At 40.9% G+C, this 23,527-nt stretch overlaps 1 protein-coding gene and 1 long non-coding RNA gene across 8 annotated transcripts in view; one reads left to right on the top strand and one right to left on the bottom strand.

Moving 5' to 3' along the window:
• Positions 1–467: 467 nt before the first annotated feature.
• Positions 468–23,527, bottom strand: part of LOC119262040 (C-type lectin domain family 4 member K-like) — a 36,037-nt gene continuing 12,977 nt past the window's right edge. For 3 of the 7 annotated variants that reach the window (XM_037532898.1, XM_037532895.1, XM_037532894.1), the window contains 4 exons: positions 22,289–22,621; positions 19,106–19,236; positions 18,885–18,991; positions 18,085–18,781 (listed from right to left, as the gene is read on the bottom strand). In XM_037532898.1, coding sequence (XP_037388795.1) covers positions 18,622–18,781; positions 18,885–18,991; positions 19,106–19,236; positions 22,289–22,621 — 731 coding nt within the window. In that variant the 3' untranslated portion in view covers positions 18,085–18,621. Of the gene's footprint in view, positions 2,169–2,274; positions 2,388–2,509; positions 2,641–8,334; positions 8,707–11,653; positions 11,777–18,084; positions 18,782–18,884; positions 18,992–19,105; positions 19,237–22,288; positions 22,622–23,527 lie in introns of those variants that run through there. The other 4 variants (XM_037532897.1, XM_037532896.1, XM_037532893.1 and 1 more) reach the window with 3 other exon arrangements.
• Positions 6,561–8,627, top strand: LOC119262047. Its single transcript, XR_005129372.1, has 3 exons — positions 6,561–6,822; positions 8,444–8,485; positions 8,612–8,627. It is a non-coding gene; the product is annotated as an uncharacterized LOC119262047 (long non-coding RNA).

Here is a 23,527-nt window from a genome sequence, read left to right as displayed (position 1 = left end):
AGGCCATTTGCGCTGTCATCATGTCTCAGACAATTCTATGAGAGTTGTCTCATAAACCGGGCGTGGAAGGCAGTCTGGGGGGCAGGGAACCCTTTCTGAAAAGTGTGAAAGAGGTGGGGGAGGTTAACAGCACGAGTGAGATTGACAGGTTTTTACAAAGTTCAGACATCTACACCCTACAAAAAACCCAGAAGAATAAACTGTAAAAGGAGTTTCATACGGGTGTCGGAAAAGGATGCACAGTCGCAGATAGACTTGGTGGATTTAAGTAAACTAGCAGAACACAATGACAAATACTTTTACAACATAGAAAACCTGTAACTCTTCAAAGTGACAGAGGATCCAAATTTTTTAATTTTTCATTTAAAAAACTTTTAATAAAATTTAATATAAGACATTTTAGTACGGCTAGCAAATTGAAGGCCTCTGTGATGGAATGATTCAACAAAAGCCTTAAAACACAGATATTTAGATATTTTACAGCTTTTAATACATTCAGTTCTTATAATGACACCTTTCATAGATCTATTCAAATGCGCCTGCAAGAGGTGAATGAGACCAATCAAATAAAGGTGTTTCATCATTTGTATGGCAAAAAAATCCATCCAAGTTTAAAGTAGACAACCTGGTTTGGATTTCCAACGAACGCAGACCCTTCATGAAAGGTTATGAACAGCCTTTTACAGGTGAATATTTTTTTGTGGATAAAGCTATTAAATGAGACCTGCCGATGTGTAAACTAAGAGACCACGATAATGAAATGATAGAGGGTTCTTTTATGAAGAAGAAATGCAGAAAATTGTTGTGCCTGAAAATAAAATCTATCATGTAGAAAAAATACTGGCTAGGAAAAAACTAAATCCGTGGTTGTTGTTAGGGTGAGAACGAAAGGATTCTATCCTGGTTGCTCAATAAACCCATGAGAACAGAACAAGGCCTACTCAGAAGCACAGAAGCTTCGTCGTGGAATGAGCCAGCTGTGTTAGTGACATCAACCATGATGGTCTCAACCATGACATTCTAACAGAACTGGCCTGTAGAGACGCCAAACAGCAGACTATGGCTTCCCGAAGGAAACAAGATCTGTTCTCCCAACAACAGAGATGAACCCATGCAGTGTTTGAGATCACCCATCCAGAGTCTTTAGGACTTTCTGTTATCTTAGGTCTTTCTTGGCTAGAGAAACACAACTCACGTATTTTATGCTCAGATTATGATCAGATCAACTACTGTTGTGGTCAGATTATGATTTATCACACAGCCTTTCATTTCTCTTCTATCGACCCCCTCTTAACATTCTTGAGGAATACAGTGACCTTCTACAGGTTTTCAGTAAGGGCAATGCTACAAAACTACCTCCACATCACCTCTATGATTGTGCTATTGATCTAACTGAGAAAGTCTAGATTATATCCCTTGATGCAGGAGGAGTGAGCCATGGATTCTTACATATGGGAAGCATTATAGCAAAGCTTTATTAGACCATGCACCTCATTGGTGGCTTCTGGTTTCTTTTTTGTAAAGAAAAAGGATGGTGGTCTTCACCAGTGCACTGATTCCCTAAGACTTAACCAAATCACAAAAAACCTACCCACTTCCTCTCATCCCTGTAACACTTAAGCAAGTCAGAGTGACTCAATATTTCACCAAATTAGATTTAAAGAGTGCAGATAACCTAGTGCGAAAACAGTGTCAAACTGCTTTTGTCACCACCAGGGGGCACTATGAACACTTAGTAATGCTGGCCTTTCCAGTGCTCCTGCATCTTCTAGACTTTCATCAACAACGTCCTGCATGACATGATGGGTAAACTTGTGAACGCATACGACGATATTCTCATTTGTTAACATGTCAAAGTTGTTCTGGACAACAAGGTCAACAAGGTGAGTCGAGTTCTGGAGGAGCGGTGGATATACCAAACGCGATGAGTCGAGCCAAATGACTGACATAACATGCAAGTAGCAGAGTCCAAAGGATGTCTTAGTAATTTAGTCTCATGTAGACTAAATTATTTTTTTTTCTCACAGATACCTACAAATTTAATTTCATGGTGATAACACGGATAATCAGCCCAGGTTGACACACGTTCCGATCCAGCACCTTTATAGCCAGATACAGCACAGTCCTCATTTCCTTCATAATCATTGGGTTCCCCGTTAAACCAGAACCTGAAACATAGATAATCAGATTATCTTCAATATTACGACTCTAGACCTTTTTTGAAGTAAGTCAATAAGTGCACCAATAACATATTTCAGGTCAGTGGTCTCTTACTTCTTACTAGTAGTCAAAGCTGAGCCGTCCACCCATTTCCAATCCCCCTCTGAGTGTCTGTCTGTCACACCAATCCAAGCTTCAGTGCAGCCAAATACTTTACCTATGAACTCCTGACTTGGTACATATGGAACAATGTTAATATATACAGCTGAAGAACAGTAGTATCTATTTCTCTCTCTCTCTCTCTCTCTCTCTCTCTCTCTCTCTCTCTCTCTCTCTCTCTCTCTCTCACCTGTTCTTCTCTGCTGTTTATGATCACCAGGTCTGCTCCTCTCTCTCTGCAGAACTGTCTGCTTGCGCTCCAGCTCTTCTTCTCAGTAGAGATGTAGTAGAAACTGTCCCTGAAAGTGATCTTTTCTTGCTCTTCATAGAGAAAGTCATGCATAAATAGGTCAGTTCATTTAAAGGGGACCTGCAATGATTCTGAAGATCTGCATAATTCAGTCATTAAGATGTTAATATTCTGTCTTTATTAAACTTACTGAGTCAGAATCGTGTTGATAGGAACCATCCATTTGAAGTGATAATTGCTTTTTAAAGCTACATCACAGGAAGCATTTACATGAAATAGCTGTAAATATGCTGCTTGATGTCTGAGACACAATTTTACAATAGATTTGTTTGTTTGTAAGGCAAGAAGTACCAAACGAAAAATGTCCCACATTTACCACTGTTACTATTAAGTTAAGTGATACTTTTTTAATCCCACAAACAGGGAAATTCCACCTCTGCCTTTAACGCATCCGTGAAGTGAAACACCACATACACACTAGTGAACACACACTAGGGGGCAGTGAGCACACTTACCCAGAGTGGTGGGCAGCCCTATCCACGGCGCCCGGGGAGCAATTAGAATTAGGTGTCTTGCTCAAGGACACCTCAGCCATGGACTGTCAGCAATGGGGATTGAACCTGCAAACTTCTGGTCACAGGGCCAGTTCCCTAACCTCCAGTCCACGACTGCCCCATTATCAAGAGTATATATAAAATCTTCAGACATATGTAACTGACACTTTGGACAGACCAAAAAATAGCATGTTTCCACAGTGAACCATGAATGACAATAAACCACTCTGAATGACTTTCTTTACATCTCAGTGGCTGAATTATGCAGACATTTTAAAAAATAAGGTAAGTGTGTTATAAATATACACTCATACATAGTGCAGGCTTGGCTTAATAGCCTCAGTGTGCAGTTACAGACTACACTATATGTGGTACAGTAAGGAACTACACATAGCATGAGTGGTTGTTGCCCTCTTATCTTCTGTAATTGCCTGTATGTTCTGTCACCTGCATTTCCAGTTATAAAAGTAGAAGTTGAGCTAATATAAAATGTCAAACCCATCAGTAGAGAGAAATATTAGCAGATAAAGTTTCTAATTCCATGTTCTCTATAGTGAAAAAAAAGTTAACAAAAATAAGGCTTACAAGACCGGCCGGGCGACCAGGGTACTTTCTGTGTGGAGTTTGCATGTTCTCCCCGTGTCTGCGTGAGTTTCCTCCGGGAGCTCCGGTTTCCTCCCACAGTCCAAAGACATGCAGTCAGGCCAATTGGAGATGGTAAATGTGTATATGGAGATGATGTGGATGTGTATGTCTGTCTGTCTACCCTGTGATGGACTGGCAACCTATCCAGGGTGTATCCTGCCTTCTGTCTGATGACAAATAGGCTCCAGCACCCCCTGTGACCCAGTAGGAGAAGTTGCGTAGAAGGTGTGTGTGTGTGTGTGTGTGTGTGTGTGTGTGTGTGTGTGTGTGTGTGTGTGTGTGTGTGTGTGTGTGTGTGTGTTTTGTCCTGCCCACTGATTGACTTTGAGCTTTTTTTATATGTCATATTTGTTATATAGATGTTCAAACATCAGGGGGTTCAGAAGCTCAGAAGCTGCCCACTGGCTCTTCATCTCAAAATAATAAAGATAATAATAGAGGTATGAGGTGCCGGTAATGGAATTCTTCAAAAAAAAAAAAAGTGACTGACAAATACAGACACCAGTAGCACATGGCCGACAAGCAGATTAAATCACCTCTGACAGTAATCAGGAGGCTGGAGAAGTGGATATCAGTTGGAAGAACGCATAACAGGCATGAAACATTAACCTGTACATTATGGATGTGAATCATGCTGTCTGTTCTTTCTAGAGTAATTCGTGAGCAGTAACTGTTTTAAGCTTTATTTACTCACCTAATAGTGACAGTTTCTTCTGAAGCGTTTCCTTTTCTTTCTGTAATTGGCCCATCTCATTCTTCATGTTGTCATTATTGGTCTGTATTTGGTCTCTTTCTATAGTCAGGCTGGTGTAACTGGTCTTTAACTGGTCTCTCTCTATAGTCAGGCTGGTGTAGCTGGTCTGTAACTGGTCTCTCTCTCTAGTCAGGCTGATGTAACTGGTCTGTAACTGGTCTCTCTCCATAGTCAGGGTGGTGTAGCTGGTCTGTAACTGGTCTCTCTCTATAGTCAGTGTGGTGTAGCTGGTCTGTAACTTGTCTCTCTCTATAGTCAGGCTGGTGTAACTGGTCTGTAACTGGTCTCTCTCTATAGTCAGGGTGGTGTAGCTGGTCTGTAACTTGTCTCTCTCTATAGTCAGGCTGGTGTAACTGGTCTGTAACTGGTCTCTCTCCATAGTCAGGGTGGTGTAGCTGGTCTGTAACTGGTCTCTCTCTATAGTCAGGCTGGTGTACCTGGTCTGTAACTGGTCTCTCTCTATAGTCAGGCTGGTGTAGCTGGTCTGCAACTGGTCTCTCTCTATAGTGAGTTTGTTGAACTTGATCCACAGCACTGTGATGCCAGTAAGCAGGAGAACAAACACCAGCCCCAGACACACTGCAGCCAGTCTGTAGTATCTGCTTCCTGCTGTGTTGATTCCAGAAACAAGAAAAATACACAGTAATATTCCCAATTCAGTGTTACTTTACCTAAAAGCACGACATTTCTGTGATATATAAAATTGGGTAATGCTTTACAAGAACTACATGTATATGAATCGGGGTGCATGCTGGCTATTTAAAGATCTGGGGCTCAGCTCTTTTCCTTTTCTATCTTTTTCCCTATCTCTGTCTCTCTCTCTGTCTGTCTCTCTCTCTTTCTCTCCCTCTCTCTTTGTCTCTCTCTCTGTCTCTCTCTTTCTCTCTCTCCCTCTCTCTCTGTGTCTCTCTCTCTCTTTCTCTCTCTTTGTCTCTCTCACCATGGGCTCACCCTCTCACTTGCTTTTCTCTATTGTACCCTCTCTCTTCCTCCTCTCTCTCTTTGTCTCTCTTTCTCTCTCTATAGCACCATGGGCTCACTCTTTCACTCACTTTTCTATAACGTGCCCTCTCTCTTCCTTTTCTCTCTCTCCCTCTGTTGCATGATCTTGAGGAGTTCACAGAGAGTGCGCTTTTCTATATCACAAATTTGTGTTAACAATGTCAACTGCACCAACAAACGTGTGGATGTTTCTCAGTCAGAAACCCTGGATGATGAGTGAGGTCCAGATGCTTCTGAAAAACCATAACACCACTTTCAGGACAGGTGATAAAGCACAATACAGCACAGCAACAGCTGACTTGAAGAGAGGGAATAAGAAGGCTATGGAAGCCGACAGAAGAAAAATTGGGATTCATCTGACAAATAACGACCCTCGGAGGGTGTTGCAGGGGATACAGCAGTTAACCAACTAATGAGGCTGCACCAACAACATTGTGAAGGCAGACACCTCTCTGGCTGAATAGCTGAACCGTTTCTTTGCCTGATTTGAGGCCAGCAGGCCTGCCTCAGCTGTACTACCTCCACTCATATCTAATATCAACACACTAGTACTGCAGGAACAGGAGGTGAGGTGTGTGCTGAGATCAGTAAACCCAAGTTAAGGCTGCTGGACCGGATGCTGAGGACCTCTTCTGGTTGGCCAGCATTATAGCAACTGTCGAGAGCATGTCAGAGACTCCATTTTCTAAGAGAGGAACAACATGGAGAAGAAGCTGTTGGTGGCCTTTTACAGAGCCACCATTAAGAGCTTTTTATCCTACTGTATCTCAGTATGATATGCAGGGTGCTCTGCTTTGGACAAGAAGGCATTGCAGAGGGTGGTAAAAACAGCAGAAAGAATCACTGATTTCTCACTTCCCTCCCTAGAGGACATCTCCACCTCATGCTACCTTAGCAGGGCTGCCAGTATTATCAAAGACGCCACACCCTGGTCTCCCCCTCTTCGAGCTCTCCCCACCTCTGGCAGGCGCTTTCTAGAGTAATTCTTGAGCAGTAACTGTTTTAAGCTTTATTTACTCACCTAATAGTGACAGTTTCTTCTGAAGTGTTTCCTTTTCTTTCTGTAATTGGCCCATCTCATTCTTCATGTTGTCATTATTGGTCTGTAACTGGTCTCTTTCTATAGTCAGGCTGGTGTAGCTGGTCTGTAACTGGTCTCTCTCTATAGTCAGGTTGGTGTAGCTGGTCTGTAACTGGTCTCTCTCTCTAGTCAGGCTGATGTAACTGGTCTGTAACTGGTCTCTCTCTATAGTCAGGCTGGTGTAGCTGGTCTGTAACTGGTCTCTCTCTATAGTCAGGTTGTTGAACTTGATCCACAGCACTGTGATGCCAGTAAGCAGGAGAACACACAGCAGCCCCAGACACACTGCAGCCAGTCTGTAGTATCTGCTTCCTGCTGTGTTGATTCCAGAAACAAGAAAAATACACAGTAATATTCCCAATTCAGTGTTACTTTACCTAAAAGCACGACATTTCTGTGATATATAAAATTGGGTAATCCTTTACAAGAACTACATGTATATGAATCGGGGTGCATGCTGGCTATTTAAAGATCTGGGGCTCAGCTCTTTTCCTTTTCTATCTTTTTCCCTATCTCTGTCTCTCTCTCTGTCTGTCTCTCTCTCTTTCTCTCCCTCTCTCTTTGTCTCTCTCTCTGTCTCTCTCTTTCTCTCTCTCCCTCTCTCTCTGTGTCTCTCTCTCTCTTTCTCTCTCTTTGTCTCTCTCACCATGGGCTCACCCTCTCACTTGCTTTTCTCTATTGTACCCTCTCTCTTCCTCCTCTCTCTCTTTGTCTCTCTTTCTCTCTCTATAGCACCATGGGCTCACTCTTTCACTCACTTTTCTATAACGTGCCCTCTCTCTTCCTTTTCTCTCTCTCCCTCTGTTGCATGATCTTGAGGAGTTCACAGAGAGTGCGCTTTTCTATATCACAAATTTGTGTTAACAATGTCAACTGCACCAACAAACGTGTGGATGTTTCTCAGTCAGAAACCCTGGATGATGAGTGAGGTCCAGATGCTTCTGAAAAACCATAACACCACTTTCAGGACAGGTGATAAAGCACAATACAGCACAGCAACAGCTGACTTGAAGAGAGGGAATAAGAAGGCTATGGAAGCCGACAGAAGAAAAATTGGGATTCATCTGACAAATAACGACCCTCGGAGGGTGTTGCAGGGGATACAGCAGTTAACCAACTAATGAGGCTGCACCAACAACATTGTGAAGGCAGACACCTCTCTGGCTGAATAGCTGAACCGTTTCTTTGCCTGATTTGAGGCCAGCAGGCCTGCCTCAGCTGTACTACCTCCACTCATATCTAATATCAACACACTAGTACTGCAGGAACAGGAGGTGAGGTGTGTGCTGAGATCAGTAAACCCAAGTTAAGGCTGCTGGACCGGATGCTGAGGACCTCTTCTGGTTGGCCAGCATTATAGCAACTGTCGAGAGCATGTCAGAGACTCCATTTTCTAAGAGAGGAACAACATGGAGAAGAAGCTGTTGGTGGCCTTTTACAGAGCCACCATTAAGAGCTTTTTATCCTACTGTATCTCAGTATGATATGCAGGGTGCTCTGCTTTGGACAAGAAGGCATTGCAGAGGGTGGTAAAAACAGCAGAAAGAATCACTGATTTCTCACTTCCCTCCCTAGAGGACATCTCCACCTCATGCTACCTTAGCAGGGCTGCCAGTATTATCAAAGACGCCACACCCTGGTCTCCCCCTCTTCGAGCTCTCCCCACCTCTGGCAGGCGCTTTCTAGAGTAATTCTTGAGCAGTAACTGTTTTAAGCTTTATTTACTCACCTAATAGTGACAGTTTCTTCTGAAGTGTTTCCTTTTCTTTCTGTAATTGGCCCATCTCATTCTTCATGTTGTCATTATTGGTCTGTAACTGGTCTCTTTCTATAGTCAGGCTGGTGTAGCTGGTCTGTAACTGGTCTCTCTCTATAGTCAGGTTGGTGTAGCTGGTCTGTAACTGGTCTCTCTCTCTAGTCAGGCTGATGTAACTGGTCTGTAACTGGTCTCTCTCTATAGTCAGGCTGGTGTAGCTGGTCTGTAACTGGTCTCTCTCTATAGTCAGGTTGTTGAACTTGATCCACAGCACTGTGATGCCAGTAAGCAGGAGAACACACAGCAGCCCCAGACACACTGCAGCCAGTCTGTAGTATCTGCTTCCTGCTGTGTTGATTCCAGAAACAAGAAAAATACACAGTAATATTCCCAATTCAGTGTTACTTTACCTAAAAGCACGACATTTCTGTGATATATAAAATTGGGTAATCCTTTACAAGAACTACATGTATATGAATCGGGGTGCATGCTGGCTATTTAAAGATCTGGGGCTCAGCCGAGTTCATAGCAGAGTTGTTTTGGGACACCATCCCACATTTTTTAAATTAACCTTTAAAATGTGCATTTGCTAGATTTTTAATATAAGGATGTAAGCATGCATCAACAAAACATGTAACAATTCAGTAGCATTGAACAAAATGAACAAAATCATAAACAATAGAATAAAAAGTGAAAACACCATTATTCAACTCTCCTGTGCATTTCCTCTCTCTCTTCACGTTAAACACATGTCCTCTCTAATGTCCTCCTGACACACAAACATTTTATCTGTAGTTTTAACAATATTCTCTCTCTCTCTCTCTTTCTCTCTCTCTCTCTCTCTCTCTCTCTCTCTATCACACCATGGGCTCACTCGCTTTTCCCTCTGTCGTGTCCTCCCTCTCCCATCCTCTGTCTCTATTGTGCCCTCTCTTCCTTTTCTATCTCTTTCTCTCTCTTTGTCTCTCTCACCATGGGCTCACCCTCTCACTTGCTTTTCTCTATTGTACCCTTTATCTTCCTCCTCTCTCTCTTTGATTCTTTCACTCACTTTTCTATAACGTGCCCTCTCTCTTCCTTTTCTCTCTCTCCCTCTGTTGCATGATCTTGAGGAGTTCACAGAGACTGTGCTTTTCTATATCACAGATTTGTGTTAACAATGTCAACTGCACCAACAAACGTGTGGATGTTTCTCAGTCAGAAACCCTGGATGATGAGTGAGGTCCAGATGCTTCTGAAAAACCATAACACCACTTTCAGGACAGGTGATAAAGCACAATACAGCACAGCCACAGCTGACTTGAACAGAGGGAATAAGAAGGCTATGGAAGCCAACAGAAGAAAAATTGGGATTCATCTGACAAATAACGACCCTCGGAGGGTGTTGCAGGGGATACAGCAGTTAACCAACTAACGAGGCTGCACCAACAACATTGTGAAGGCAGACACCTCTCTGGCTGAATAGCTGAACAGTTTCTTTGCCTGATTTGAGGCCAGCAGGCCTGCCTCAACTGTACTACTTCCACTCCACATATCTAATATCAACACACTAGTACTGCAGGAACAGGAGGTGAGGTGTGTGCTGAGATCAGTAAATCCAAGTTAAGGCTGCTGGACCGGATGGGCTACCATGCAAAGAACTGCAGGCATGCACTCACCAGCTTGCAGGGGTGTTTACTAAGATTTTCAATGCCTCACTTTTACAAGCTATGATTCCATACTGTTTAAAGTCAGCCATCATTATTCCTGTTCCCAAAGAGACAATCTCTAAGGATCTGAATGACTACAGACCAGTGGCACTAACACCAGTTGTCATGAAGTGCTTTGAGAAACTAGTCTGCACTACATTAAAGCCTCGTTCCTTCTATTCACGTCAATTTGCTTACAGAGCCAACAGGTCCACTGAGGATGCCGTTACCACTGCAATTATTACCCAGTTTGGACCAGGATTAATAACTTTCTCACGAATCGCTCACAGAATGTTTAAACCAGGCTCCCACCTCTCCTCCTCCACTGGCCATGCTTTACTCTCTCTACACCTATGACTGTTCACCAGCTCACCCATCCAACACCACTATTAAGTTTGCTGATGACCCTCACCATCGGGGTCATCTGAGAGGGTGATGAGTCAGTAAACAGGGATGAGGTGTACAGACTGTCAGCGAATAACCTGAATCTGAACATCACAATGACTAAAGAAATCATACTGGACCTCAGCAGGAAACCTGACGCAGACCTGGTCCCAGGGTCTTAATGGGTATTAATGGGGTTTGCGTAGAGAGAGTGCAGAATTTTAAACGTCTGGGGGTTCTTATCTCTGAGGACCTCTTCTGGTTGGCCAGCATTATAGCAACTGTCAAGAGCATGTTAGAGACTCCATTTTCTAAGAGTTCACAGGAGGAACAACATGGAGAAGAAGCTGTTGGTGGCCTTTTACAGAGCCACCATTAAGAGCTTTTTATCCTACTGTATCTCAGTCTGTTATGCAGGCTGCTCTGCTTTGGACAAGAAGGCATTGCTGAGGGTGGTGAAAACAGCAGAAAGAATCACTGACTTCCCTCCCTAGAGGACATCTCTACCTCATGCTACATTAGCAGGGCTGCCAGTATTATCAAAGACGCCACACCCTGGTCTCTCCCCCTCTTCGAGCTGTAGCCCTCTGGCAGGCGCTTCAGGCACTACAGGCTGACCAAAACATGCACCTACACAGTCAGAGACAGCTTCTTTCCCAGGGCCATTAAATGCACAAAAACACTGAACTCTGTCTTTCACATGACCCATGCTGTTAATTCTACACTTCATCTAACTGTGTTTAGTGCAACATTACTGTATAATCCTGTTGATATCTTTGTGTCATAGAATGTTCTGTTATTTTGAATGTTGTGTTGTTTAGTGTCTTCTTCTTGACTGTTTTTTATTTATCTTGCACCCAGGTGAGCGGCACTTTTAAGTTCTTTGCAAGCAGAGCTTAATGACAGTCATTCAGTATATTAGTGTTATGCAGATAACACATCTAAGCCTATGAAATATTCATGAGTACTTTGGCACAAGTTTGTTATATGGATCATTTGAGCAAACTGACTTTGGACTGAGTGACAGTGAGCTACTGTAAATCATCAAATTGCTAAAAGTGTATTTAACTACCAGTTACTACACTAGTCCATCTCAAATGTAAGCTTTAAAACCTACTATTAGCCTGCAAGTTCTCATCAGCAAATTCCTGGTTTGAAGGAGGACCACAGGGAACCATTTGGTATAGGCCTAGTGTGTGTGTGTGTGTGTGTGTGAGTACCTGAGGTCATAGTTGCTTTACGGGTTGCGGTCACATCCGTCTCTGGGACATCTTCATTGGCGTAGATGTCTTCATAATCATTGCTGTCGTCTGAATGAGTTGATGTGTTGTCTGTTATAATTCCTGAATAACACCCATCTTTGTCACTGCTCTCTGTCTCCAGGAACTATTTTTATTATTTATTTCTAACTAGAGAGATCAGTTCCTGTGGTTTGTGCTCTGTGTAAAATAAAGTTGTCACCGTGGCTACCCTGTTGCTGTTTGCCATCTCTGAGTATAGTCTTGAAGAAAACACATTGCTCAGATCCAGGTCACCTCTAGTACTGGGATTAATAAAAGACAGAACTACATAGGCTATAGAAATATGGAGCTATAGCCAAATAAAAAGTAAGTTCAAGGTTTTAATGTTTTTAAGGTCACATTTTAATGTTGTGCTTCTGCTACAGAAAATGAGATGAGGTCTGTGGATAAAGTTTTCAGGCAGCCAAAAATGCCTACAAGCGCCTCTGTGCTGGTGTGTGTACCACTGTGTGTTCAGGCGGCCTCATCATCTAAACAAATGAGTGTGCTTGAGAAACTGACCTGTGAGCACACTGAGTGGAATTGTGACAGATAAGACCCTCTGCGCTGTGCCTACAAGTCACATGGTTGTTTTACATGCAGAGGAACATCACGTGGTTAAAGTGTGAATTCAACACAGCACAAACTTTCATGCTAGTGTTGCACATCTTTTAATTGTAGCTTTATCTCATATCAAACGTCCCTGTTCTCCTGCAAGAACTCAAAGTTGCCTACCAAACTGGCTGTAGTGTTATTGTGTGACGTCATCAGAGATCTATACATTTCCTGGAGTAAGCATGCATGTAGCTGTTTTGCTTAATGAACCAGGTTGCTTAGCAATGATCATTGCTACATGTTTTCATATGAGCGTACTCAGCTAAGACTGACCTTACACTTGGGCATAAAGCCCTCCCTAAAAAAACTGTTGTTAATTATAACCAGTTTAGCAAGAAAGCACGTCTTAGCCAAGACCTGTTGGTGCATTGGGCCCCAGTACAAGCCACTGAAGTAGTCAGTCATGTTTGCTAGAGGCATGAAGTGAGAACATGCTTTGTAGCATGATATGTTGGTTGCACCAAATTCTGATCCTTCAATCAGCATGATGCAGGAGAAACCTGAGGAAGACGTTAGCAGCAGATCCTTTAAGTCCTGCAAGTCGGGAGATTGAGCTGACACAGATCAGACTTGTTGTAGCACATGCCACATATACTTGATTGGATTGAGATCTGGGCAATTTGGAGGCTAGGTAGCCACTTTGAGCTGCGGATTAGCACTCTTGGCGTTTTGCAGATGCACAGCCCTCTGAGCAGAAGTGTAAAATGCTCAGTGGGTTGTGACCATCCTGTAATCATCACTCTAAGTTTATCTGACTTGTGCTGCAGTAGCTCTTTTGTTGGTTTAGACCGGATTGGAAAGCCTCCACATTGATGAGCCTTGGGTGCTCAACACCCTGTCGCCAGTTTGTTTCTCTCCTCAGACCACTGTCAATACATACTCACCACTTCTGACTGGGAGCACCCAGAGCACCCATAAGCCTCCCAGTTGTCTGGCTATGACGATTTGGCCTTTGTCAGATTTGCTCAAGTCTTCACGCTTGACCATTTCTCCTACATCCAGATTCAACTGTTTACATTCTGTCTAATACATCCCAGACCATGACGTGCCATTTTGTTCTGAATTGATTTCTCAACAAAACTCAATTATCTCAATTACTAATAATCATCTATGCAAATTCGTTGCATCGAAGATTCATCTACTCCATATAACTATGTCCAGCTCACTGTGTTTCACATGGAAGATTAATACTGTCACTCAGGGTGCTTATGCTGTGGGCAGGTGACCTGAAGGAGACATGATTTGATGGTGTAGAGTGTAAAATGGAGAAGAGGGAAAATAGCAAGAGCCAAATAGAATCATTTTAAGCTAAAAACAGAAAAACACTGTACACCTGTCTTATTTTCGCAAAGAGTCCAAAGCAAAATCCACATTACAAAATGTTCTTCCACATGTTGCACTTCCACCAGAGACGTCTCCAAATCCCCAAAAGTTACAGATCAGCCCTCTGAAAAAGATCCCTTTGAGAAAGATTATTTTGTTACCTCTGTGAAAAAGTGAAAAAGATCATTTTATGGTTTTTGTACCTCTTGGTCAGCTATAATGTGGGATACTGTTAGACTTCTGCCGGCTGCTTCTACCACATCACTATTCTCCAAGCACTCCAACTCTCAAGGTGCCCTCTAGTGGCATCTCCTAGCAGCTCTAGCTTTTATTATAGACAAAAAGCTTCTGTTTTACAAACCTGACACTTTTTTTTGCTTACACATTCTGAATTAGCAACTGCAATGGGAGTAACACAGAATTTAATATTAACACTGTAATTATTTCCAGAATATTACAAACTTTCCTTTTCAGTCACTGAGTATGTTTTCCTCATTTCCTTCATTTTCTTTCATCTGTGTTCCTGTATTTTATCTAAATAACATGACAGTTCATGAATGAGGCCTGTTTATGGCCTGTGTCACTCAAAAAACAGCAATTTCCTTTGAAATGCCATTGAGACATTTTAAAACCAAATATGTTAAAACTGTATGGGTAAACTGTAATGGTCAGTTTGATAGCTAACCTATTAAGACAAAATAGGGTAAAAGCTGTACTGAGGTTTGGGAGCCATTAAACTCTGCTATAAACGGTAATTAAAGTCTAACTAACAGGCTGGGAAAGCATGTAACTACCATACATGATCTCCTAATGTCAGACTTACTAAGTTGCTTCTGAAGCTCCTTTAACCAACATTTCTAAAAAGACCCACAGAAGGATTTGATTCACCTCTAACTGTATGATAGCAAGTTCTCCAGTTGCCTCTGGATTGACAGGCTATTGAATTGAAATGCCTTCCCTTGTGGTGGAAGCTGATGTAGCATGCTAATTGTTAGCCACTTAGCTCCCCAGGGAACTTTCTAGGTTTCTATGGTATTACTCCAAAAATAACCCTTTTGACACCTAAAAATATAATAAAAAGATAATACAGCAATATTGACATGTGCTGTCAATATGTACATATATTTTCCTTATATGCTTCCTTATGTCACTGAAACCCATTCCAATACCTCACATTCCATGGTGTTCAACTGGTGACCTCCTATTTCAAATTTTATACCTCATTCATGCATTGTTTCTGCACTGTTTCATACAAAAAAGACATCTATAATTGGGCTGTTTTTGTGTCTGAAGCCATTCACACCCACTTACCCAGAGGAAGTTCAAAAATATGTGAAAAACCACAAACTCAAGAGTTTCTGCATGAAAGAAAGACTGTGATCAAACACTATCACACTCAAATAACACCTCTTCAGTGCTTCTGGACATCATTATAATTATTTACATTACCACAAATATTACAATGGGACTCTTCATTACTTGGGAGGTTTATGATATATGCATGATAATAAGTTATGTAATGGGAATATAAAGTTTAATACAATTTTCTTTGTCCATAGTTAATATAAGATGGAAAAATTGTCATCGTTGTATATTTTTAATAATTAAGTGATTCAATTAATGCGTTTGTGTTGAAATAAAGGTTTATTCGTAGGACAAAGCTTCAGTGGAAATATGACAATGAATAGGAAACAGTCACTGTAGGAAATTGAACTGGACAGCATGGAGCCAGGTGTCCAATGCTTCAAAACACTGAATTTCCAGTACAATTTTCCAGTACAATTGGTTCAACTGGGCTGATGCTTCGAAAAGCTTCATAACGGCCATCACTAGTTAAAAATCCAAAAACAAAAGAATACAAGAAAGGGTCAAAACATGAGGAAAAAACCGACAAGAGAAAAAACCTGCTCAGTACTCTCTGGTAAACGGGGCAATACTTCGCAAAGGGAGCATAGAAATAGAGATGCTATGATTAGGGGCAGGTGTAACAGTTCAGTATTCCGGAGATGATGACCTTGACAATGAGTGATGGAAGTGGGGAGTGTCATATGGTCCTCCAGGGGTTCTCGGAGTTGGAAATAATGAATAATTAACAATTAATAATAAGTGATCCTGCACTAAAGAGGCTTTTTCACTCTTAGTACTTCTGCATGGGGCACAGAGGAAACTCACTGATCATTCACAATCAATCAAAGACAGTCAAATACTTTTGTCCCAGCATTTTTTTTCTCTTAATTAATAGAGAACAATGTATTTAATAGTGTAACTGAACTGGGTAAATTCTTAAAAACAGGTTTCCCAATATTAGGCCTATATACACTTAGTGAAAACTGACTAGTTGGGATAACTGTTATTAAAAGGACTGTTTTATTTATAAGCCTAGAGCAACATTATAAGGAAACGTAGACTAGGACTGAGGCTAAACCAGTTGGTAAATACTGGCCTGTCTTTGTATCTTGGATCCAGTTGATTTGTAGCTTAGTATAGAGCAGGGGTATTTAATTAAAATTCAATAAGGTCCAGTTAAAGAAAATTTTCTCAAGCAAAGGTCCATTAACATCATCATTTCTAACTTGCATAATGATTCAGTGCCATATACTGTTTGATGAAGTAGCCTAGTAGGTAAATCAATTCTCTTATACAGTCAACAACTTTGATTTCAACATCATTTATTGTCAGTTTTCTCTCTTTAGAGAACACAATGTAAAATAATTGGGCTCGCTCTCTTTTCCAACTGCTTGTTTCTCGCCTCGTCCCTCCGCTGTGTGTGCCTCACTCATTCAAGTCTCAGTGCTCATCATAATGCACAGATATGATTAGCTGAGTAGCGACATGTGTGATATTTACAACACATGCGATCGGTCTGTGAGTCTTCCGGGCCACCAAAGCTACCAGAAAGGCTAGAAAAGTTACACTGATCAAAGTATGACCACCCCATCAAAATGAAATAATTCTCAATAGTTTATCGCTTATATGTCTAGGTCCACATGGGACAGTGTCTGGGTCCAGACTCGGACCGCGGTCCGCCAGTTAGTGACCTCTGGTGTAGAGCCTCTTCCTCAAACATGCTAAATCTTCTGTTGACTGCATTCAGCAAGATGCTTTACAGCATTCTTATACATGTTCTGCTTTAATTTCTTTAAGGAGAACACGCTTAAGGACAGTGACAGCAGAAATCAGCTCAGCAGCTGAGGCAGATCAAGAGCTCCTCAAGCGGCACTTATCTCAAGTGCTTCTCATTGGCTGTTTGTCTTCAAGCAAACTCTTAACCACGTAAAATTCTCAGTTCCTTCTGGTTTGTACAGTTTGTTGAAGTTATTTCCTCCTGCTGGCTCCCTAAAAGCTGTTTTAGCTCACCTGGTAGGCCTCTGGGATATAACTTGGAGGGTCTGGGCTTGCATTCTTCTTTCTGGTGAGCCATCCTTGTTATAATAACAGCATACAAGCTTCTGAATGCAGTTTAAAAAATAATCATATTACTGAAGTAACCTAGAATCTACAGTACTGTAAAAAAGTATTTGCCCCCATCCCAGTTTCTTCTGTTTTCTTTGCATATTTGTGACAACTGAATGTTACAGATCATCAAACTACTCTTAATATTAGACAAAGATAACCCAAGTAAACACAAAATGCTCTTTTAAAATGGTGATTTCATTTATTGAAGGAAACATGCTGCTCAGCTGTACCTGGCCCTTTGTGATAAAGTAATTACACCTTATCTACTAAATCAACCAGCTAAACAAATTCAACTGACTATTGGGCTCGATTTCACTTTCCACACCCGGGCATTACTGCTGATGAATCTAAACAACACTTAAATAGAATCTGCCTGGCAACATGAAGCAGACTAGAAGGTCTCAGAAAGCAGCACATCATGTTACATTCCACATGGATTTAAACATAGATGTGAAACAAAGTCACTAAAATCTGCCAGCCTGGAAAAAAAGTTATTTGTAAAGGCTCTGGGACTCCAGTGAAACACAGTGAGAGTCATTATCCACAAATGGAGTACAATTGAAACAGTGCTTAATCTTCCCAGGAATGGCCGGCTCACCAAAATTGAACCAAGAGCACATCAACAACTCATCTAGAAGGTCACCAAAGAACACAGATGAAAGAACTGCAGGCCTCACTTGCTTTAGATGAAGTTAATGTATAAGTTAATGTATAAGATGGACACCACTGCTGACCAGAAAGAACACAAAGGCTCATCCTGCATTTGCCAAAAGTCATCCAGATACAGAGAGTGGCGAGTATTGCTAAGTGACTGGCGTAACATGCATGTAGCAGAGTCCTGAGGATGTCTATGCTGCAGCAGGCCATGTATATATGTGTGTATATATATATATATATATATATATATATATATATATATATATATATATGTTTATTGGGGTTAGTAGTTAACATGCCAAACAATTGTCAGACACTAATTGAGGGCTAATACAAGTAAAAGGTTTATTATTTTTGCACTTGACTCTGTACTTGAATCCTTGTTAAAATATTGATAGGGACAATGCTGTACAAATAAGCTTGCATTGTGAAATATACAACATAAAACTCCAATATTTTATACATATTTTGCTGTTCATGTAGATTAAATTACAAACTTTTCTCACAGATACCTACAAATATAATTTCATGGTAATGCAAAAAACAGTCTACTCTCAGTTCTGGAAGCTTTTTGTATTTGTCTTTTTTATTTAATGAAACTTTTGACATTAACATTCACTTTTACATCAGTATTATTGCTAAAATAGGCTTCAGCACAAGTTTATCCTCTAAAAATGCCACATTCTACGTCTCATCTTGAGCACCCTTGCTTATGCCATGCCAGCCATCAAAAACACTGAGTCAATGGGCAATAAGCAATGTTTAAAATGCCTGTGACATTTACAGAGCTTTAAGAACTGAAAGCATTTGAAGCACAAACAAGTTTTTTTTTTTTCAATTTCTACTGGTCATGTTCACTAAAATTCAGTTAAACTTTTCTCACAGAGTCCAACTACAGGATGATCACAGGGATAATCAGCCCAGGTTGATAAACGTTCAGATCCAGCACCTTTATAGCCAGTTATAGCACAGTCCTCATTTCCATCATAATCATTGGGTTCCCCCGTCCACCAGAACCTGAAACAGAGAAATACATTATATTTACTATTACACCTCTAGACCTTCTTAGAATAAGTCAATAATTGCATCATGAAGAGTGTTCAGTTCAGTGGTCTCTTACTCAGTGGTCAAAGCTGAGTTGTCCACCCATTTCCAGTCCCCCTCTGTGTGGCTGTCCGTCAAACCAATCCAAGCTTCAGAGCTGCCAAATGCTTTACTGATGAACTCCTGACATGGTACATATGGCACAATGTGAATATACACAGCTGAAGAACAGTAGAATCTCTCTCTCTCTCTCTCTCTCTCTCTCTCTCTCTCTCTCTCTCTCTCTCTCTCTCTCACCTGTTCTGCTCTGCTGTTTATGATCACCAGGTCTGCTCCTCCTGCTTTGCAGACCTGTTTACTCTCACTCCAGCTCTTCTTATTAGTAGAGATGTAGTAGAATCTGTTTTGGAAACACCTCTGGTTTTGCTCTTTTCATAGAGATAGTCATGTATTAGTAGATCAGTTCAATTAAATGGCACTTCTTCAGATTTTCTGCATATTTCAGTAATTAAGATATTAATGCTCTGTCTTTATGAATCTTATGAGTTTTGTTCACAGTGGTGCTGATAGTAACCATTCATTCAAAGTCTTTATTGCCTTTAAAAGCTACATCACAGAAAATTGTTACATGAAATGGTTACAAATATGCTGCATGACGTCTGAGACACTATTTCACAATAGATTTGATATTAGCTTTTGATTTAAGACATTTAGAACAACGGCGTCGGCTACGTGAGCAACTGGAGTGTTTTCTAAGAAGTGACTGGTATTCTACCGAAGGAATGGACTGCACTCGAGCGGCCGCGGACCTGTTATCTTATCCGGGAACTGGACTTAGCACTGTAGTAGACAATGGACAGGTAAGTAGTAGCATCAGTAGACAAGTACAGTAAGTGCCTTTAATGATATAGACAATGTCCCCTTAATTGCTACCATTGCTCTTATTCTGTCTAGCTTCGGTAGCTCTTACCTCACGGTAGTTATTTTAATGTTAATTAGCATCTGTACATATTTACACAACCAGTATGGCTAACTATTTACATAAACAGCTGATGATGATAAAGGTCCATCTCATTTGTGCTTATGATAAAAATATTTTGTATTTGTGTTGGTATTTACAGTTTTACATGTACGAATGAAAGGAAGGAATCAGTTGGACAACAAAGGGTGTGAATAAACCTGAAGTCCTCAGTAAAGCCACTCCTTTTACAAAGTTTGATTCTTCTTGGAATTCCTGTTAGCTATCTGTCTAGCTTTTGCTCACACACGCATCTGCGAGGGCAGAATACCTCTAAATAGAATAATAGAATAGAATTCTAATAGAATACCACTAAAGCTAGTTGTGTAGGGAGATTTTGCTCCAAATGTGACTAGAGTCATCAAACCCTGTGTAATTAAAAAAAACTTGTGTGGTCAAAACCCTGATAATTTAATTTGCGTAGACCTTAAAAAGACCAGTCCAGCAAACACATAGTGTAACTAGCAGAACATTAAACCTCCCTCTACTCAATGTAAGGTCACTAAATAACAAATCCCTGCAGATTAGAGATCTTATTAAGCAGCAAAAGCTAGATTTTATGTTTCTGTCAGAAACGTGGCTTAGTGATGATGGCCCAGCAACTCCACTTGCTCCTGGAAAGTACAGATTTATGCATAAAGTAAGACAGGGCAGACGAGGAGGAGGAGTGGCCTGCATTTATAATAGTGACTTTATCTGCAAAAGTACCTCTATTGGTGAATTCATATCTTTTCAGTGTTGCAATCAACCTTGTTAATGATATGCCTGTGTTAATAATTGTAATGTACAGACCTCCAAAGCAAAATAGTAAAATTATGTCAGAAATGGCTGAATTTATTATCAGTAACGTCCAAAAACTATGATAAGATCCTTCAGTCTGGGGACTTTAACTTGCATGTCGATAGTCCTTCAGATAGTAATTCATTAGAATTCATTAGACTTCTAACAGCTCTACCCACAAGCTAGGTCACATCCTGGATGCGGGCATCACTAAAGGTATAAACACAACAGTGTCTCAAATCTCGGATGTTTTCTTATCAGATCACTTCTGTATTTTCTTTCAAATCAATTTAGAAGGAAAGAAGAAAGTGCCTGAAAGTTACTTTTAAAAATGCTACCTTGACTCAGAAGAGTTGAGAAGTTTAAAACTGTTTATAAGATACGACTCCATCCAGTAATGATCTAGTCTCCGATCTAAGTGCCAGATTATGGGAAAGCCTTGACCTTCTCGCCCCAATAAAAAGGAAGAAAAGCTTGCGCGCTCTTAAAAATCCGTGGAAATTGTCGTAAAGCAGAGTGCTTATGGAGGACAACAAAACTGTAGGTACATTATGATATTCTCAAAGAGCAGATCTCAGTCTATAATAATGCTATGAAAATATCCAGACAGTCGTGTCTCTCCAGTGGAATCAATAGACCCAAAAAAATACCAAAATCCCTTTTTCCACCACAGACCAACTAATTAACCATAAATTGTCTGCTAGTGCGTCTAATGATGATTTATCTTCTAAAATCTGTGAAGAAATCACAATTCATTTCCAAAATGAAATAAACCTGATACAACAGGATGTAGCTCAGCAGACTCAAACAAGCGCCTATAATGTTCCTGATGAGCCATCTGTGATCTTGACCCTGTTGCTACTTCATTCCTTAAGATGGTTTTTGATGATGTTTTAACTATTGTAAACTGTTCTCTGCCCACAGGTGTTTTTTTTCAGATGCTTTTAAAACTGCCCTGGTGAAGCCTCTGCTAAAATAAGAGTAGCATGGATCCTTCCATACTAAATAATTTTAGACCAATTTCAAACCTATCTTTTCTAAATTCTTAGAAAAAGTTGTTTTCAAACAATACAAATACGTATAACGAAATGACAAGAATAAATACGTATCTAAAATCTCAATTTATATGAGGGTGTATCCTGCCTTCTGTCTGATGACAGCTGGGATAGGCTCCAGCACACCCTGTGACCCAGTAGGAGAAGTGGCATAGAAGGTGTGTGTGTGTGTGTGTGTGTGTGTGTGTGTGTGTGTGTGTATGTTTTGTCCTGCCCACTGATTGACTTTGAGCTTTTTTTATATGTCATATTTGTTCAAACATCAGGGGGTTCAGAAGCTCAGAAGCTGCCCACTGGCTCTTTATCTCAAAATAATAAACATAATAATAGAGGTATGAGGTGCCGGTAATGGAATTCTTCTTCTTCTTCTTCAAAAAAGTGACTGACTCCCATGATTTTCACTGTAAATCGTCCTATTTTACTACAAATACAGACACCAGTAGCACATGGCCGACAAGCAGATTAAATCAGCTGACAGTAATCAGGAGGCTGGAGAAGTGGATATCAGTTGGAAGAACGCATAACAGGCATGAAACATTAACCTGTACATTATGGATGTGACTCATGCTGTCTGTTCTTTCTAGAGTAATTCTTGAGCAGTAACTGTTTTAAGCTTTATTTACTCACCTAATAGTGACAGTTTCTTCTGAAGCGTTTCCTTTTCTTTCTGTAATTGGCCCATCTCATTCTTCATGTTGTCATTATTGGTCTGTATTTGGTCTCTTTCTATAGTCAGGCTGGTGTAACTGGTCTGTAACTGGTCTCTCTCTGTAGTCAGGCTGATGTAACTGGTCTTTAACTGGTCTCTCTCCATAGTCAGGCTGGTGTAGCTGGTCTGTAACTGGTCTCTCTCTATAGTCAGGTTGTTGAACTTGATCCACAGCACTGTGATGCCAGTAAGCAGGAGAACACACAGCAGCCCCAGACACACTGCAGCCAGTCTGTAGTATCTGCTTCCTGCTGTGTTGATTCCAGAAACAAGAAAAATACACAGTAATATTCCCAATTCAGTGTTACTTTACCTAAAAGCACGACATTTCTGTGATATATAAAATTGGGTAATCCTTTACAAGAACTACATGTATATGAATCGGGGTGCATGCTGGCTATTTAAAGATCTGGGGCTCAGCCGAGTTCATAGCAGAGTTGTTTTGGGACATCATCCCACATTTTTTAAATTAACCTTTAAAATGTGCATTTGCTAGATTTTTAATATAAGGATGTAAGCATGCATCAACAAAACATGTAACAATTCAGTAGCATTGAACAAAATGAACAAAATCATAAACAATAGAATAAAAAGTGAAAACACCATTATTCAACTCTCCTGTGCATTTCCTCTCTCTCTTCACGTTAAACACATGTCCTCTCTAATGTCCTCCTGACACACAAACATTTTATCTGTAGTTTTAACAATATTCTCTCTCTCCCTCTCTCTTTGTCTCTCTCTCTCTCTCTCTCTCTCTCTCTCTCTCTATCACACCATGGGCTCACTCGCTTTTCCCTCTGTCGTGTCCTCCCTCTCCCATCCTCTGTCTCTATTGTGCCCTCTCTTCCTTTTCTATCTCTTTCTCTCTCTTTGTCTCTCTCACCATGGGCTCACCCTCTCACTTGCTTTTCTCTATTGTACCCTCTCTCTTCCTCCTCTCTCTCTTTGTCTCTCTTTCTCTCTCTATAGCACCATGGGCTCACCCTCTCACTTGCTTTTCTCTATTGTACCCTCTCTCTTCCTCCTCTCTCTCTTTGTCTCTCTTTCTCTCTCTATAGCACCATGGGCTCACTCTTTCACTCACTTTTCTATAACGTGCCCTCTCTCTTCCTTTTCTCTCTCTCCCTCTGTTGCATGATCTTGAGGAGTTCACAGAG

The sequence above is a fragment of the Pygocentrus nattereri genome, chromosome 22, assembly GCF_015220715.1.
Source record: "Pygocentrus nattereri isolate fPygNat1 chromosome 22, fPygNat1.pri, whole genome shotgun sequence".
Taxonomy (NCBI): domain Eukaryota; kingdom Metazoa; phylum Chordata; class Actinopteri; order Characiformes; family Serrasalmidae; genus Pygocentrus; species Pygocentrus nattereri.
The sequence above is the reverse complement of the archived record's forward strand: the minus strand, read 5'-3'. Positions and strand labels throughout refer to the sequence as shown.